Source organism: Theropithecus gelada, chromosome 11 (genome assembly GCF_003255815.1).
Source record: "Theropithecus gelada isolate Dixy chromosome 11, Tgel_1.0, whole genome shotgun sequence".
Classification (NCBI taxonomy): domain Eukaryota; kingdom Metazoa; phylum Chordata; class Mammalia; order Primates; family Cercopithecidae; genus Theropithecus; species Theropithecus gelada.
The window spans coordinates 21,525,693-21,545,091 of record NC_037679.1 but is presented as its reverse complement, the minus strand read 5'-3'; the positions used below and the strand labels follow the sequence as shown (position 1 = coordinate 21,545,091).

At 34.3% G+C, this 19,399-nt stretch overlaps 1 protein-coding gene across 2 annotated transcripts in view; it reads right to left on the bottom strand.

Annotated features, from left to right (window-relative positions):
- Positions 1 to 1,680: 1,680 nt before the first annotated feature.
- The window catches only part of USP15 (ubiquitin specific peptidase 15), a 152,517-nt gene continuing 134,798 nt past the window's right edge, over positions 1,681 to 19,399 (bottom strand). The window contains exons 12-22 of one of the 2 annotated variants that reach the window (XM_025402256.1): positions 18,242 to 18,325; positions 18,057 to 18,151; positions 17,767 to 17,958; positions 16,779 to 16,894; positions 16,329 to 16,601; positions 15,871 to 15,941; positions 15,368 to 15,483; positions 14,564 to 14,713; positions 11,379 to 11,482; positions 6,538 to 6,626; positions 1,681 to 3,621 (exon numbers count right to left, since the gene is read on the bottom strand). In XM_025402256.1, the coding sequence (XP_025258041.1) occupies positions 3,439 to 3,621; positions 6,538 to 6,626; positions 11,379 to 11,482; positions 14,564 to 14,713; positions 15,368 to 15,483; positions 15,871 to 15,941; positions 16,329 to 16,601; positions 16,779 to 16,894; positions 17,767 to 17,958; positions 18,057 to 18,151; positions 18,242 to 18,325 (1,473 nt within the window). In that variant the 3' untranslated portion in view covers positions 1,681 to 3,438. The remainder of the gene's footprint in view (positions 3,622 to 6,537; positions 6,627 to 11,378; positions 11,483 to 14,563; positions 14,714 to 15,367; positions 15,484 to 15,870; positions 15,942 to 16,328; positions 16,602 to 16,778; positions 16,895 to 17,766; positions 17,959 to 18,056; positions 18,152 to 18,241; positions 18,326 to 19,399) is intronic. The other variant, XM_025402257.1, reaches the window with a different exon arrangement.

Here is a 19,399-nt window from a genome sequence, read left to right as displayed (position 1 = left end):
TTAAAAGCGAAGTCATTAGACTTCAAGATGTCTATTCAGACCGAAGAAATCAGTGGGTGTGTAATAAAGTTTACAAAGCTCTTCCCATAAAATACATGATCTCATTTGAGCTCTCAAGAATCCTATGAGGCAGACACTATAACACAGTGAGAGGTAGTATATATCTGAGGATAGAATATTGGCTCTACCACATAGCAATTGTGTGAGCTTGGGAATATTACTTAAATGCTTTGTATCTTGGTTTCTTCATATGAAAAATGGGGATGACAACTATCCCTACCTCATAGCTGTTGTGGGATTAAATGAGAGAATGCATATAAACATTTTAATAGAGTGCCTGGTCTACAGTAAGTGCTCAATAAATGCTGGCTATTCTTATCATCATTATTCTACAGGTAAAGAAACAGACTAGGAAATATTAAGTTCAAAGTCATGATTACTAAGTGGCAAAGCTAGAAGTAGAAATTCTAGTCTAGATATATTCCCACTACCCTGTATTACCTATGAATATCTTTTTTTTTTTTTTTTTCTTTTTTTGAGACAGAGTCTTGCTCTGTTGCACAGGCTGGAATGCAGTGGTGTGATTTCGACTCACTGCAGCCTTGACTGCCTGGGCTCAAGCAATTCTCTCACCTCAGCCTCCTGAGTAGCTGGGAACACAAGTGTGTGCACACCCAGATAATTAAAAAATATTTGTACAGATGAGGTTCTTACTGTTACTCAGGCTGGTCTCAAACTCCCGGGCTCAAGTGATCCTTCTGCCTCAGTCTCCCAAAGTGCTGGGATTACAGGCGTGAACCACTGTGCCCAGGCCGAACACCTACTTTTAATTAGAATATGTATTATCCTTTTGCACTATTTTTTTTTTTTTTTGAGACGGAGTCTCGCTCTGTTGCCCAGACTGGAGTGCAGTGGCACGATCGTGGCTCACTGCAAGCTCTGCCTCCCGCGTTCACGTCATTCTCCTGAATCAGCCTCCCAAGTAGAGGGGACTACAGGCGCCCGCCACCAAGCCTGGCTAATTTTTTGTATTTTCAGTAGAGACGGGGTTTCACCATGTTAGCCAGGATGGTCTCCATCTCCTGACCTCGTGATCCACCCGCCTCGGCCTCCCAAAGTGCTGAGATTACAGGCGTGAGCCACCGTGCCGGGCCCCTTTTGCACTATTTTTAAAGTCTACTTTTTGCAGCTGAAAAATGACATTTGAGTTTGACGTTTCAATGGCATTATTAACATCACTTCTTTTAGTGGGAATAGAAGTTAATGACAGGCATTAAAAAGAAAGTGGTCTCTGAAGAATTAGGATGGAGACCACAATCTAGGTTTAAAAGATTTAGCTTTGACTTTTCTTTAAATCTTCAGAAAAATGGAAATATAGTCCATTAGTTGGTAGATGGCAGAAAGAATGTAAGCTCTGTGAAGTTAAGGATATGTGTTTACTGCTGTATCTCCAGACTCTAGAACAGTGACTGGTACACAAACATATGCTTAATGAATAAATATTAAAGTTGAAAAATATCAACTTTAAAATATGTCCTTAATAGTAAGATTCATTTTGCTCTGACATAATTTCCTTTCTAGTATTAACTATTTATAACTAAAAAGTCTAGCATATAGTAATCTAACCATAAAGTAGGGGATTTTTATTAAAAGATTAAGAGTAAGAAATAAAAGACTAAATAAGGCCTTGAATAGCTTTATTGAAATCTGTATAAATAAACATGCACATTTCAAATGTAAACTCAAGTGAACTCAAGTGCAGACAAAATTTTAACCTCTGTCATGCAGGAGGTTAGTTTACATTAAAAAAGAAAAAAAGAAAAAAAACCCAAAAAACAAAAAAACCCAAAGCAGCTTTTAAAATACCAGGATGATAAACCAGCTTTAATATCAAGATATAAAGCAAAGCCATGATCAACATACCTCATTTATCCTGGTCAAATGCATTTTTTTAAAACTTTTAAATGCTAACATAAATAAATAATTTACCAAAATGTGCACTCACAGAGTGAACTTTTATTTACAATACACAATTTATAATCTATTGTATTTGATTAGTTCAAGTGAAGAACATTATACTTTTTGCTTTAATAACAGTGGGACACAAAGCAATTTCTCAGGTAGTCGATATGTGAAATGTGCCCCAGCATTTAGGTTTTCTATTAAAGGCAGTATTGTATGCCAATTTACAATACATTCTTTCAACTAGATCAAAGGGAAAAAGCAGCAAATAAAAATGTTTCAAATGTTCACACATATTTTTGGCATCCTGGATCCTTGAATGTGGTGAACTAAAATCAAATTCAAGGTGTTTATGCTGTATATACTGTACAGGTTCTGACTCTGGAACATGCAAATGCCATTTCTCTTATAACAAGTTACCTTCTGAGAAAAGCTGTAAGGCTATGGTGAATTCCATCAGGAACACACAAAGAAAGTTAACAGACCTACCTTTATAGCCAATTGTCCATTAATGATTTAAAGGCCAGTATATGAAAAAAATTTCTCATTTAAGCTTGATGCAATTATTACTATGGATACAGAATACTATTAAGTCTGTCCTTATATTACAATAATTGGGAGAGCTAAAGTTGCCAAATTACCACAAAATGGGGTAGAGAAAAACAGACAGCAAAAATTTTAATTTTGGACCAACACCCAATTAAAGATATGCATTTTAAAGCAAAAAATGTTTCTGAATGTCTGAAGAATAGATCCCAATAGCAGTAAATAATACTTACATGTAACTGAAAAATGACTTTAGATGGAGTATGAAATCTAGAACCTGTTTCCACAGTGGCAGTAAAATGAATATAATATTCTGGATTTTTAATGGTACTACAAAAGGAAATAGCTTTTCCAAGGTTGTTTCTCGTATCATGATTTGGTTTTTTAATAGGCCCACATTGATTACCGGGATAAATTTGAAACTGTGGTTTTTGAAGAATGCTGCCGCAGTATTTATGCCACATTGATACTGCAGCTAAATATCATAGTAGTATGTATGGCAGCCTAATGCACATGAACTAGATTATCCAAAAACTAAGTTCAGCCATAGTTTTCTTGCAGTATTATTAGAGCAAAATAAAGGACCAACATCCACAAATTTAACATTTGTCATCAACTCACATCCAAAAAATTAAAGGAAACATAATTAATCAAAACAGCAGCAAACTTAAAAGGGATTTATTTGTGATTTCCTATATATATTTAGCTTGTAAATACAAGACTGTAAATGTATTAAGAGACAATTTCTGTTAAAGTTTTCATTGTGTTTCACTTCAAGTACTGCACAAGTTAAAATCTGATAAAGGATTTACATTCGGTTATCTGAAACTCCCCATCTCAGACTTTTGTTTTAATGTGGTGGGTAACTTCATCATTTCCATAGATACCACCAGCAGGAAAGTCTCTCTTTTATGGCTTCTAGGACTTTCATTAGTTAGTGTGCATACAGTTTTCATTTTCTATATCATTGTCATTATCATTGCTATCTTCATCACTTTCTAATGGGATGCCAGTGGCAGCTGAAGCACCTTTAGTTTCTCGGTCAAGAGGAAAAAAGCCAGTTCCACTGAAAGTGTCTTGTCTCTGGTAGAAGAGTACATATGCTGCTTTGGACTGTCAAAACAAAGGATGTTAAAATGGTTATGATTCTCAAATATCACATTAAACACATTATGAATATTTAGGTGGTCACCAATTTTGGTGAGAGGGCATAAATCAAATAGAAAAACCATGCATGGTCAAATGGAAGTTACCAAAATTCATTAAATAGAAGACAATTTCTAATAAAGGAAGAATGGTCGTTAGAATTACAAATTTTTATGTGCTTCTAAATTATTTGGACCAAGAAATAAATGCAACTGTATCACAGATTAACCAGTTACTCTAATGTAAAATAGAATTCTACGCTTTCTTTCCTGTCATCTCTTAAGGAAAAGGTAAATTCCTTCCTTCTAATACTAGTCACTTCATCCCATGTTTGCTGTAGAGTCCACCTTTTCCTACCATCTTAAAGATACTGTTCCATCAATGATCACTGTGTATCTTTAATGAGTCCTTATCCACTGGACTTTTCTCTTTCGCCTTAACAAATACCTAAGGTTTTTCCTATCTATAAGTCCCTCTCCATTCTACTTCCCCTTCTAGCTGCCATATACCTCCTCTCTTCCTCTTCCTCACAGTCAGGATGATAAACAGAATAGTCAATACTCATCATTCACTCTCATGCACACTTCTCAACTCAAAGTAATCTAGCTTTTCCCCAAACCATCCTAGTAAAATGGCTTTCAGTAGGGTCAATAACCTAATAAACAACTGAAATGGGTGCCCTTTTCAGTTCTTTTAGTCAATCTCTCACTATTTAATTTAATTTAATGCTTCACTATTTCTTTTCCTATCAACAAAACAATTTTTTGCTTCTGTGACAACACTACTCAGATCTCCTACTATCTCTTTGGCTTCTTCTCAGACTCTTCTGTGGACTCATTAAATCCTGACCTTTAAACATACTATGTTCTATCCTCAGCCTACCATTGTCTCAACCTGTATCCTCTCACTAGATGACTCATTTAAACCTATGGCTTCAACTGCTGCCTAAGGCTGACAACTCAAATGTATAACCTAAATCAGTTCTCACCCCTGAACTCCAGTCTTATTAGTCTAACAACCTAATGGAAATTTCCACACAGTTATCATACAGGCATCTCAAACTTCAACGGCAACTATTCTTCCTATATTCCCAATCTTGGTGAATGGTGAAGTAAAAGTCATCTTAAACTTCTCCTTCTCTGGATCTCTACATCTATTACCTTTATTATATCTTTTATCAAGTTATATTAATTCTATCCAGTAAATATCTCATAAATCCATTCTTCCCTTGTTTATATTGTTCTAACTACTATTTTAATTGCTTAAATTATGTGACAGCCTCCTGTATGGCTTTTCCGTTTCTTTATTCAGCGTCTCCAATCTATCTTCTATGATGTTCTCAGAGAAATGTGAAGACACAAACTGAACAATGTTATTCTCTTGCTTCACAATCTAATGGCTTCTCATAGTCTGTAAGAAAATGTCTAAACAACTAGAATGCCACTTTTCTTGATCTAAGCGCTAAATTTATCTCCAGCCTAATTTCTTCCCCATGTCCCTTTAAGAGCTTTTCCTTTCAGTCACATCCAATTATGTGCTGTTCCCTTAAAATATCATGCTTTGTCATGCCTCCTTGTTTTTGTAGATACAGTTTTCTTTGCTTAGAACACCTTTTGTTTAATTTACTCTTATTTTTACTAGCAGACGAGGTCAGACATCATCTTTACCACAAGAACTTCCCTGTACTGGTATTATCCCCTCAAACCCTAAATCTGAGTTGAGACAGAAGTTCCCTTTCTAAGTGGCCATAGTAAGGTATTTAATAGTACTTATTATGCTGTAATTGTTAATTTACTTCTCTGTCTTCTTTAGTTTATAAATCAGAGATTTATAAATCAGAGATTTATAACCTTTTAAGCTCTGGAATGAGTGACAACTGTCTTTTTAACTCTGTTTAGAATGGAGTCTTTTGTGTATCTCTCTCTCTCTATCGTATTCAATTTGTTGACTAAATGAAGAATCATCATTGTTAAAATGCATGGCAACATCAAATTCGTAAATTATATATAAACAAGATAACTGTTTATTTGAAGCCAAGATTAGGGCAGTGTTGTTAACAAGACTGATGAGGAGGTGGGCAATTTGAGAATGTCTGGACTGAGAGATTAAGGAGGAGAACAGAATTGAATTTCTTTTGCAGAAAAAAAGAAATTAGGAGCTTAAGTATAAACAAAAAATGTGGTTAATTAAAACACAATTTAAAAAATATTTATAGTATTCAAGTCTCTCTGTCATAGATACGGGGAGATAAATGACAGCATATATACATATATATGTATGCATCTGTGTGTACACAAACCCATACTGAGAGAGTCAGCGGTGGATGATAAACTGATGCAAGTGTGAACAGATGGAACTTCCTCATTTTTTTACTATTCAGAAAATATCAAAGTAGTAAGTACACAAGTATTAATCCTTCATAAATCTTTAATTTGTTTTATCTAATTATGTCATTTTGAGTTTAAATACTTAATTTTCATAAGGCAAGATAAGACTTTAAAGATCACAGATACGGTAAGGTACTTCAAGGATTTTTTTCCCTTGTTTAAACATCCTGGCTTTAAGTAGTCAATGTCTAGAAAGTTAAGAGCTGAATCTACTTTCCAAAGCAAAACTTAATTATTTGTATTAGAAACTCCATGTTGAAAACTACCAAAAATTTTTTCACCTTGCAATTTATGCTTTTGTTAGTGGGAAAATTTAGAAGACAAATTTCCATTTAGGGGACAATTTGACATTTCTTTAAATAAGAGTCAGTCTCTTTTAGCTACTCAAGCTACTAGAATATAAATTACAGTGTTCCATGAGCCCCTTTTATTAATTTATATTCACTCCTTAAGGCAGTGAATCCCATAGTTTTCAGGAAATATAAGACAAACTTACCACAATTTGGTCTTCAGATGCAGTGGAGACACTACTGTCATCAAAATAGTACCATTTTCCATCATCTTTATTTTTTGCAAAAGCAGTATCTAATGAAAAAAATATAATCACTGTGACAAAAATGATCTTGGTTTTCTGGGGAACTCCTCAAAACTCTATAATCATCTATATAAGGAATATCTACTAAAACTGCCTGATAATCATCTATGAGGCTTATTTATTACACATTCAATTGATTCAAATGATTTCTAATTTCCGCAATTAGATACCTAAAATAATTTTCATATAAGTTGAAACATTCTTTTTTCATCTCAGGAAAAAACATTATTTTTAAATTCACAGAATAACACTAATGATAATAAATGGTACTTAACATTCATGTAGTGCTTATTGTGTACCAGGCATAGTGTTATGCACTTTACATGTATTGTCTCATAAAGAAGGTATTATCATTACAATTCTCCCCACCTTAGAGACAGGAAATTAAGACATCAAAAGAAGGATAATTTACTCAAGGTAGTATACTGTTAGCTAGCAGTTAGGATTTAAACCTAGATCTGTTTCTGACTTCATAGTTTGAAATTTCAACTATTATTAAATTTTCTATAACAATTTCTTTTCTGATACCTCTACTCATTATGCTATAGTGTTTTTTTTTTTTTTAAACACCAGAATCTCTTTTAGTCTTTAACAAAAGTATAGTCGGTCCTGTGCATACATGGGTTCTGCATCCCTGAACCCAACCAACCACAGATCAAAAATATTTGAGAAAAAAAAAAATTCCACAAAGTCCTGAAGAGTAAAACTTGAATTTACCATGTGCTGAGTACTATGCTACATTCATGTGAATGAAGTGATGTGCAGGCATTGTATTAGGTATTACAAATAATCTATACATACAAGTATATGAGAGGATGTGGGTAGGTTATATGCAAATACTACAATATTTTATATAAGGAACTTGAACATCTGTGGTATCCACTGATACAAAGGATTGACTCTACACAGCAAGAAAAAGGCAAAAAGTGATTCATTAATCCACAGAACTTTTAAAGATCTGCTTTAAGTTAAAAAAATGCCCCTTTTCCCATCCCATGCCTTGTATAAACTACTCAATAACTGAAGAAATAAAGTTGCACAATGTTTCCAAAATAATTATATGTGGTCATTGCTTCTAAAAAGTGACACTTTGTAGGGTATGGCTTCTAAATAATTCTTCCCATCCTAAAGTAAATATTATTATTCTTCTCATTTGTATGTAAATAAAAATTGAGGTATTATCCTTAATATGGCTGAAATCAAAGGGCAATATTCTCTTTCTATTAAGTTACCTGTTTAGATGATGTTCAGAGTGAATGACAATACTTTGAAAGTAAGGTAAACATTATCTTTGGTGAACCTCCACTGGTGGCCAGAAGATAATTCAAAAGACAAGCCGATCAACCAACCAGCCAACTAACCAATCAATCACAATAAAATAACGGTTTAAATTCTAAGTTGTTTGGTTAATGATTTTACTGAGTACCTAGCAGGTGGAAGAAATGTTTCATATTCTACCTGGTGTTGGTTCCCTCTCTTCAAAAGTCAACCATGGAGAGAAACCGTAGAAGCAGAGGAAAGTTAGAGTCAAAGGAACTAACAACAACAACAAAAAATTGAGAACCCTGTTCTCAATATATGAACTCAATAATATTTCTGTGTGCATTCAAGATGGCTGCAGAATGCGACAGAATGGATGGAGACAGAAATGAGAAAACAATCTAGAAGAAAGCTTTTAAATTTCATGCTTCAATTTTTGTCACAGAAATCAGCAATACTTGGGCTAACTGAATCAGAGTCTTATTGCTGTTTGAAAGTCCTGTTGGGCTAACAAAATATTTGACAACTAATATGACTGTACCCCATGCAGCTGGTTAAAAATCAGCCTTGGTGAGGAGTGGAATGAAACAGCAGTGGGCTGAACACTTTGAGCACACTTTTCTCTGTTTTCTCTCCTTCCAGCTACAAAGGACCTCTGCTAAGCTGTTGCTGTGCATGCTGTATTGTTTCTTGACCTGTATCCTTTCTTAAATCTAAGTAAACCTGGTGCTGGGTGAAGCCTTTTGTGTGCTGTGAGTTCGTTGATCTCAACCCAAGACCAGCGCAGAGCAGATGCTGCCCTTAGGTCTGTGTGATCTGTAAGAGACACACTCAACACAAAGGCACAGAGTTTGTAAATTAAATGATATCAAGAAGAAAGCTAGAGTAACACTTGTAATACCTGAGAAAAAGAAAAAAGGGGCAAAGAATGTCAAATCCCGGTGTTAAAAGGAACAACATAGAAAGAAGAGCTACCCATTATGAACATAAGTATAACTATGCAAAATATTAACAACTAATAAAACTGTTGGGAGAAGCAGGTCAATCAACACTTTAGTAGGAGTCCTGACACATTCCTCTCAGGAATAAAATGAACATAAAAAATAACCAGGGATAGTAATGGTTTGAATACAGTGATAAGCTTAAAATATCAGAGATATAAAGAACTCTGTATTTAAATGGGGAATGTATACATTTTTTCAAGCATACAAACATTTAAGGAACAGACCATGTACTAAGACATGTTGGAACTTTCAGACTCCTAAAGATTAATGTAGACGATGCTCTCAACTGCTATGTAATAAAAGAATGAAGTGACAAACTCTATATTTGAAAACTAAGCATATGATTAAATGACATTGTGCTAATTAGGAAATCATAAAGGAATGAAAATCTGAAGCACAGCCAAAGCAGTACTTAGCAGAAATTTATAGCCTTTTAATTAGCCTTCAATATAGGAGAAACAATGAAAAGCAAAAAGCTAAGCATTCAATTCAAGAAGTTGCAAGAAGAGTAACATAGAAACCCAAAGTAACAAGAGGAACCATATAATGAAAGGAAGGGAAGAAATCAATTAGATAGAATAAATACATACAAGCCAGGTGTGGTGGTGTGCACCTGTAGTCCCAGCCACTCAGAAGGCTGAGGTAGGAGGATCTCTTGAGCCCAGGAGTTCAAGACCAGCCTGGGCACCATGGTGAAACCCCACTGCTACTAAAAATACAAAAAAATTAGCTGGGTGTGGTGGCATGTGCCTGTAGTCCCAGCTACTTGGGAGGCAAAGGTGGTAGGATCACTTGAATCCAGGAGGTAGAGGTTGCAGTGAGCCAAGATCGTGCAACTGTACTCCAGCCTGGTGACAGAGAGAGACCTGGTCTAAAAAAAAATGTATAGATAAGATAAAATATAATAATTATAAAAAGTATAAACACATACAATAACAAAAATAAAAATTTAATAAGATGAAAAGCTAATTCTTTGAAAAGACTAATAAGATAGAAATCTCAGAAGACCGATACTTTTTTTTTCTTTTTTGAGACAGTCTTGCTCTGTTGCCAGGTCAGAGTGCAATGGTGTGATCTCGGCTTACTGCAACCTCCGGCTCCCCGGTTCAAGCGATTCTCCTACCTCAGCCTCCCGAGTAGCTGGGATTACAGGCACGCACCACCACACCCAGCTAATTTTTGTATTTTCAGTAGAGACGGGGTTTCACCACGTTGGCCAGGATGCTCTTGATCTCCTGACCTCGTGATTCACCCACCTCCACTTCCCAAAGTGCTGGGATCACAGGCATGAGCCACTGTGCCTGGCCAAGAAGAATTGATTTAAAAAAAAAAAAGAGAGAGAAAAAGAATGAAAATAGGATAAAAACAGTGTGATATAAGTATTACAAACAGCAATTCTTAAATAAAATGAAAAACCTCAATGAAAGGGATACATTTTTAGAAACAGAGAGAACATCAAAATATACACAAAAGGAAAAAGAAAACTGAATAGACCAATAGGCATGACATAAATAAAAACAGTATGTCTGTAAAGCCTAAATGGCTTTACGGGTTAATTCTACTAGACTTTGATGAACAGTTAATTCCTATATTGTACTAGATGTTCCAAAAACCAGAAAAAGGATAAAGCATCTCAGCTTGTTTTATGACTCTTTTATTCCAAACTAAGATAATGAAAATATAAAACACTTACAAAACCATTTCACTTATGAATGAAATTGTAACAACCCTAAATAAGTTTGACTAAATCCAACTGTGTATCAAAAAATATATAATGATAAGTAAGATATATCCAAGGAATGTAAATATCATTCAACAGAAAAATGAACTGCTTGCAGAGTGTCGAGTGTTAGAGCCATCCTGGGGGGCAATCTGGTAACATTTACTCACTTAAACTCAGCAATTTCACTTTTGGGTATGCAGCCTAAATAAATTCTTACATAGGATACCATAAACAATGGTTTATCAGTCTTACAGTGGTAGAAAGTGAAAGGCAATTTAGATGTCCATCATGAGGTAAGTGGAGAGAGAAAATATGGTAGATGTAAATTATAAGCAGTGAGAAACAACTGACTAAATGGACACAAAGTAACACAGATAAGTCTTAATAAGTGTTGAGATCTAGTGAGATCTATAGCACAGTACCAATTAAATGAATAAATCTTAATGATTTATAAGAGTATCTGCATCAAACATGTTAGAAAGCAAAGGGGAAGGAGAATGTGGAGGGAAATGCACTCTAAATGGGACAACATTCCCTCCTGGGCCTTGAACTGAGGAGTATGATGAACTCAATTCTCTATACCCTATGTGAAAAAAAAATGTTCAAAAGCTGACTCATTCATTAATCAATACTGAACTACTATATGCAAGACACATCTGATATTTTATCCTTAAGAAGCAATAAATATCTTAAAGAAAAAAGTCTGGAGTTCTTCAAACACCACGATTGGGTAAAAAGGCAAACTGTCAACTTACAGTGTCCTCCTCCCATCCCTCCATAGTGGTTGGAAACAGCAATCAAATTATAGCGGCAAGGACCTGCATTTGGATTAATTAAGAATTCCGACATATCCAAGTCACTGTTTAAAAAAGAAACCAAGTTAGTTTTTATGTTGTCCCTAAATGCAATGAATTCTATTCCCTTCTGCCATTGTTGTTTGACATATATATATATATGTATATATATCTCTCTCTCACTAAAGAAATTATGAGTCAAATAACTTACAAAACAAATCATACATGTACCTCTGAGATATTAATGTTTTGGCAAATATTTGTTTATGGGTTGAAAATTTTAAAATGCTTCATTGAGGATACTGAAGAGATATCTGCACTCTCATGTTTGTTGCAGCAATGTTTGCAACAGCTAAGATTTAGAAACAATCAAATCTTGTTGATTTGATGAAACTATGTGTTGCAATGTTGATGGAACTAAGTGTCTATCAACAGATAAATGGCTAAAGAAAATCTAGTACATATACACAATGAAGTACTATTCAGCTATAAAAAAGAATGAGATCCTGCCATTTCCAACAACATAGATGGAACTGGAGATTACGTTAAATGAAATAAGCCAGGCACAGAAAGACAACAGCCCATGTTCTCATTTGTGGGATCTCAAAATCGAAAGAATTGAACTCATGGACAGTGAGAGTAGAAGGATGGTTACTAGAGGATGGCAAGGGTGGTGGGAAGGTAGGGGAGAGGTGGGGTGGGGATGGTTAATGAATTAAAAAAAAAAACGAATGAATAAAACATACTATTTGATCACACAACAGGGTGACTATAGTATTAACTTAATTATACATTTTAAAATAACTAAGCGTGTGATTGGATTGTAACACAAAGGATAAATGCTTGAGAGGATGGATACCCCATTCTCCATAATGTGACTATTTCACATTCCATCAAAACATCTCATGTACCCCACAAATATATACACCTACTATGTACCCATAAAAATTAAAAAATAAAAAAAATAAAAATGTTGAATGTTGTCATTTAGATTAACGTTTTTATGCTAACACATTTAACTCTCAGTATACCAGGAAAAACAGTCATCGCTATTGACCATCTGGGTCCAGTAGATCTTCATTTTAAAGTCAATTTTAGAAAGTACTTTATGGGCAGGGTCGGAGATTAAAAAAAAAAAGAGGAAGTGACTTATGTGAAGAAAAATATAGGAATAGTGAAAACAACTTTCTTAGAAGTTTTAAAAAATATTAACATATCAAACCCTAATTTTATTCTACATTTGCTGTCTTTGATGACCTATATACCTGAAATGGGCAACATCCCTTGAATGTGACTGACTAATCATAATCTATCATTCAAGAACCTGGAAAATGACTATCTTGTAAATAGCTTATTATTATTTCTGGTTGTTCTTCTTGTATCTGCATCATTAAAAAACAATAATGATTCTAAATTTTAAATACATCTCTAATAGATTCTAGTTTGTCATTACTTCTGATTCTTTATTTATTTTTTTTGAGACGGAGTCTCGCTCTGTCACTAGGTAGGCTGGAGTGCAGTGGCGCGATCTCAGCTCACTGCAATCTCCACCTCCCGGGTTCAAGCGATTTTCCTTCCTCAGCCTCCCGAGTAGCTGGGACTACAGGCACGTGCCACCACGCCTGGCTAATTTTTTTGTATTTTGGTAGGGATGGGGTTTCACCATGTTGGCTAGGATGGTTTTGATCTCCTGACCTCGTGATCTGTCCACCTCGGTCTCCCATAGTGCTGGGATTACAGGCGTGAGCCACTGTGCCCAGCCCTGATTCTTTTTCTTATACTTACATTGCCAAATGCTATATTCTTGAAAACTTATAGCTCACTATTTTGTTAAAGAGAAAATGATCTTTTTTTCACTCAATAATTACAAATAATTTTAAATTTATAACCACCAATTATATTGAGTAATCCAATGAATATTTTATGTAATCTATTTCCTTCTAGTTACCTTTGTAGATACACCTGCCTTTAGCAATTGTCCACTTACTAACTGTATCAAGTACATTTTGGTGCACAAATATCACAGAATATGAAATAATACCACTGAAAGTTTTTTTTGCAAAATGGGACAGTACTAAGTTCTTGTACAAAATATTGTGTGATGCAGTCCTTCCTGTTGAATGACTAAGTGATTGGGAATACAATGTTTCCTTTTTGTCATTCTGAATTCTCAACTGTTCAGTAAAAGCAGGGGAAGAAAAAAAGAGAGATAAAGCATGAAGATGTATACAGACTTCTTTGTACTTCTTTACAGACAAGATCAGGGTGCGTTCAAGGTGGTATGGCCATAGATGTATCTTTTTACAAATATGATGTCATATAATGGCAATAGGAAAACTGAAGGATGATGTAATAGGGATGATTTATTTCACTACGGTGTTATCCTTCTAAGCAATTCCATTATTCTGTTTTATTTTAGTCTTTTTGAAAACAGCGTATTTAGGGCTGGGCGTGGTGGCTCATGCCTGTAATTCCAGCACTTTGGGAGGTCAAGGCGGGCGGATCACTTGAGGCCAGGAGTTTGAGACCAGCCTGGTCAATATGGTGAAACCTTGTCTGTACTAAAAATACAAAAATTAGCTGGGCATGGTGGCAGGTAGCTGTAATCCCAGCTACTTGGGAGGCTGAGGCAGGAGAATCACTTGAATCCAGGAGGTGGAGGTTGCAGTGAGCCGAGATTGTGCCATTGCACTCCAGCCTGGGCAACAGAGTGAGACTCTGTCTCAAAAAACAAACAAACAAACAAACAAACAAAAAAAACCACCAAGAAAACCCAACATATTTAGGAGTAAGTGATGAGTAATGATGAAATAATTCCTAGATAAACAAAATTACTAAGTACCATAAAGTATCTTAGATTTATAAATGAGACCAATTAACCCATAGGTAATATAACACAGAAGGAGTTTTATTGTTTTTAGTTTTTAAAAGTATATTTCCTCTTTGGTCTTTGGAAAATCTCTAAGAAAAAATAAAAATTTTGAAACACTGATCCTTATAAATTGTTAGAACTACTCAAAAACAAACTTGAAAGCTGAAATTGGGTACAATGGCACCTGATATTTACTAAAGGATAATAACAAAAAGCATCAAGTAAGTTTGAAAGAAGAGTTGCTCAATACTTATAAAATACAATTAAAGCTTACTTGATAGGGAAATCAACTAAGGTATCCAACTTGTCTCTCATGTATCGACTGTAAGAAAATCGCTTGAGATGTACTACAAGTACTGGAGGCAAGGACCATAAATCCAATTTCTTTGTGGCTTGCTGATGTTCTTTACAATTCGGACAATACCTAAGAATAAAGAGAAGTATTTAAAGCTTGATAGAGGTACAAACAACCCCCATTAATGAAAATAACAAAAAATGTTTGGAAAGTTCTACATTTATTCAGTGGGCAATTATCGTATGCCTAATATGTACCAGGTTGAAAGCAACTCTTGTTATTTTTATTTTCAACACATTTTCCAAAAAGGTTAAACCATTATAAATTAATATACAAACAAATATTTAAAGACATAATGAGGGCTAGATTATTTCTCTTTTAGTATGCAAAAAAGACATCTGTGCTGGAAGATAGGTATTAGAAAATCTCAAAACTGGGCTCTAATGGAATAACATCACAAAATATATCACTACACTTTTCCTAAAAAGCTTCTCTCAAAATGATTACATAGCTAAAATTTCTTGGAAAATAAGTAACTAAAATGAATTATTAATAGTATAATGGCTATTAGGAAAAACACAGTAATAAAATTAAGGCAACACTGTAACAGTATTTTTTAAGACATTCCTATCCCTCTTAAAAGGCTACCACTTATATAAAGAATCCTTTACTATTTAAAACATCAAAGAGAATTTAGTAATTACTTTTTCAAGTTAATGTGGCACGTATCTCAGAATAAACCCTTAAAGAAAACAAAAACAATTATTTAATTTTGTCTCTTACCAGGGATCTTCAGCACCTAGCTTTTCTTTTGTTGTAAAAAGTTCAATGCAATCTTTTAATTTCACAAAGGGTTTTTTAGGAGGTTTATACTCCACACTTTCATGTTTTTCAAAGTCCTAAAGAGAAGTATTTCTTGAGTTAAGAGAACAAATGAAACAAAACTCATTTTAGTGGTACCGTCTTACTATGAATAATAATGAAAACTCCTAAACTTTCTCAAAAGAATCATAAAGCTTATTTCAGTTGAGATTTATATCATACTTCTAAATAATTCCTGTACACTCCTATATGGATGAGCAAAACATGTTCAAAATGAACTCTGAACCTTTGGAAAAAAAAAGGTATTTTTGCAAAGACTTTCTTTTCTAGTTCATGACCAATTTTTTACTGGCAAAATGAACATTTGGTGGAAGCAAAGAATGTAACACAACAGTATGATTATCTCTGGTAATCACATAAAGTAAATCAAGGAAAGGTAAATAAGTGAGTGAGTGATGACTTACCTCAGCAGCATTTTCATCAAAATATCGTTTTTTCAAATCAGGATCCCAATCCAAAGCAAGAAAAGATCTTTCTAAGGTGGAAAACATATTTTTTCTTTAAAATTTAATATGTCTTAGTATTAAAGTATATTTTAATGTTAGGATATACACTAGAATAAATAAATAGCAATCTTTTCTACTTGTACAGGTGATTAGGGCAAATAGCAGTTTCCAAGCCATTGAAATAATTTAAGAGTTTAAAAAAAGATAGAAAACTTAAGCATGAATTCAATCTCCATTTATGAAACACAGACACACATTTTAGTCTACTTAGATATTAAGTCCTTTCATATAAAATTTGAGATAGAAAAGTAAATGGTGTATTTCTTGACAGGGCTGAATTTCATGGTTTTCACCTAAAAAACAAAAAAACATGCTCTGCTTGTTTAATGTTCAAGCCATTTTTCACAAATACTTACCATCTAGCCTAAGCTGCCTATCATCAAATCTTATATGCCTGGTATCATCTTTGATGTAGTTGATATCAGTATTGCCTAAGTTGTTGAACTGGAATGTAAACAATCGTTTTTTGTGTCCCGTGAGTTGACCTTTGCAAGTGTCCTCAGTACATAATCCATTTTCAGAATCATTATCTCCTCCAACTGAATCTTCAGACTGACTGTTTTCATTCTCTGAGGGAAGTTCTTGATCCTGGCTGGATTCATCATCTGGCTCATCTGTTTCCATTTCACCTAATTTTAGATATTAGAGAACTTTAAATAAACTCAATGTTATATTTTTAAATTATTAATATTATTAGTCGTAGGTTTGCAGGTATTTTTTAGCTCTTTAATTCCCATTTTCTTAACTTTCTCTCTGAAGCAATTATTTAAGTGAAACATTTTTATAATTTAACAGAAAAGTCTTACTTGGTGAGCCTTCTTCATGTATGCCATTTGGGCCATTCCCATTAATATTTTGGTCCTTACAGCAGTGTAGGGATCCTTCAGTTTCTTCAGTTTCAGTAGATATTTTGACATATCGGCTTAAGTAAAATCAGAAATCAAACAAGTTCAGTACTACAAAGATAAAAACTTTAAAAATGTTTTCATTCTATCAGTAAAACAAAACTTTTTAATGTAGTAACAGTGGTCACTTAGTAGATTCAAGGTTAAAATCAAACTTACAGTACCATACATATAACTGACTAATAATTTGTTTTGCTCCTCTTTATAAAAATAATTAATACGTTACCTTTTAGGTTAAATGTTAAATATTTGTTGCAAATAATTTCTCAACTTATCCTCATTTAGATGGTATATATTGTTGCTAAAAACACTTATTTTTGTATAATGTGATCTTTACATATGGGTTATGAAACCATAATAATTAGATATGCAAGAAAGAATACTAAATATATCAGCTTTCAAAGATAAAAGGGATCAAATGACATTCTTGATAACTTTATAATTCAAATAAGGGGATTTAGGAAGGCAAAAAATAGGCTGCCTTACAATACTATTAATCATGAACTGGTAATGTATATAAAGAAATGAAGCATTTGACATTTGTCATTTCACAGTGCAAACATATAGCATTTGACATTTGTTATGATTTCACAGAACAAACATGTAACACATAATTATTATAACATAAATTCCTATTTCCTTCCAACTGTAAACTTTTGGCCTAAAATTGCTACAGACTTCATGCTTCCTGGGTTTGAAATTACCTCCATAATGTGTTTTACGTGAATAAGAAAGTGGATTAGGACTATAATCTGACTATAAACAAAATTGAGACAATACAGACTTGTATAATTATATTCTGATAGTACCTTGTGTGTTTATTTTTATTAGCTATTTTATATTTTATTCCCATATTTATTTTGTCAATGTAGAATTGTTTGGCACTTACCACATTCTCAAGAGCAGGAGATTATAAAGTTTGTCTTCAGTATTGTTTCGTGGTACAGCCATAAGAAAAGGCTGACCAAAAAGTGAAGAACCAGTATGGTGGGTATAACTTGAGTGTCTGAATTTTTCTCTTAGGCAAACAGGAATAATCACGTGCTCTGTATCTTCTGTCCTATTGATGTTAATTTCAAACCTACAAGGACAAAACTGACCATAAACTCTCAAAATTTTATGTTACTTCTTTTGATTTTTTTTTCAAGTAATATTTTGCACAATGAGTTTTATACTTACACATAAATATCATCCCGTTCCATAATACTACTAAGGTTTTCATCCATAGCGAATATTCTGTGAAATCTATGATTGTATATATCAGTAACTATCATCTAAAAGGAAATAAATTTCTATTAAGCTGGTTTTACAACACTAAGAAATTAAATACCAACTTACATACTTCAACCCCAGAAACATCTTACCTTATCTGCAGGTATTCCTGACAAAGCAGACAATGCTGTACAAAGATCTAATATGTTTCCAATTTTGGGGACAACCACTTTGTACTAAAAAACAAAAAAGAATTGTAATAAATTTGTTACTTTGGAAAAAAAATTCAGTAAATGAGAGTGACCTCATGGTTGCTACCTCACATTCATTTGGCATTTGGCTCAGTGTTTGTTTCTAATCTTGCCACCATCCTGGGTCCTGGGTGACAATGTCCACATGGATAATTTGTCCTAGTCTTATCATTCCTTGGCTCCTCAATTCAAAGACATTTGCATTAATCAACCTTAGTCAACTTATTAGATCCTGTCATCACTTGAAACTGCTCCCACTTTTGCTATGTTTTTTTGTTTGTTTTTTAGAGACAGGCTCTCACTCTGTTGCCCAGGCTGGAGTACAGGGCATGATCTTGGCTCACTGCAGCCTCAACCTCCCAGGCTCAAGCCATCTTCCCAATTCAGCCTCCTGCGTAGCTAGGACTACAGGCGTGTGCCACCATGAGTGGCTAATTTTTATTTTTTAGAGACGAGGTCTCATTATGTTGCCCAGAATGGTCTCAAAATCCTGGATTCAAGTGATCCTTCTGCTTCAGTCTCCCAAAATGCTGGGATTACAGGAGTCAGCCACTGCACCCAGCCCCACTTTTACTATCTTAAACTAACAGGCTACTGTCTAACCGCTACTTCTTACTTCTGGAAATTCATTCTTCTCTCTTCTTAGCTTGCACAGAGATTTCTATTCCTTTTAACTCTGTTTTCTCCCAGTTTACCAGCTCTCTACTGTCTTCTTGCCCTTCCACCCAGGCCCTACATGCTTTATCGCAAACCTTTAACGTCTTTGTTACTCAATTCTATTCATTCCACTCTTGCTAAACTTTCTCAGAGCTGTTCATATGTGCTGGAGAAAATTTCTCAATTTTAGAGGTTGGTGTGCTACAAATTCACAGTGCCCAATCTCAACCGACCCTTTGACAGTACCCAGAAATAATTCTGCATATCACACATCTGCTTATTCTCTCATTTATCTCAATAACTATTTAAAATCTTCATCGGACTGGGTGCAGTGGCTCACGCCTATAATCCCAACACTTTGGGAGGTCAAGGCGGGTGAATCGCTTAAGCCCAAGAAGTTCG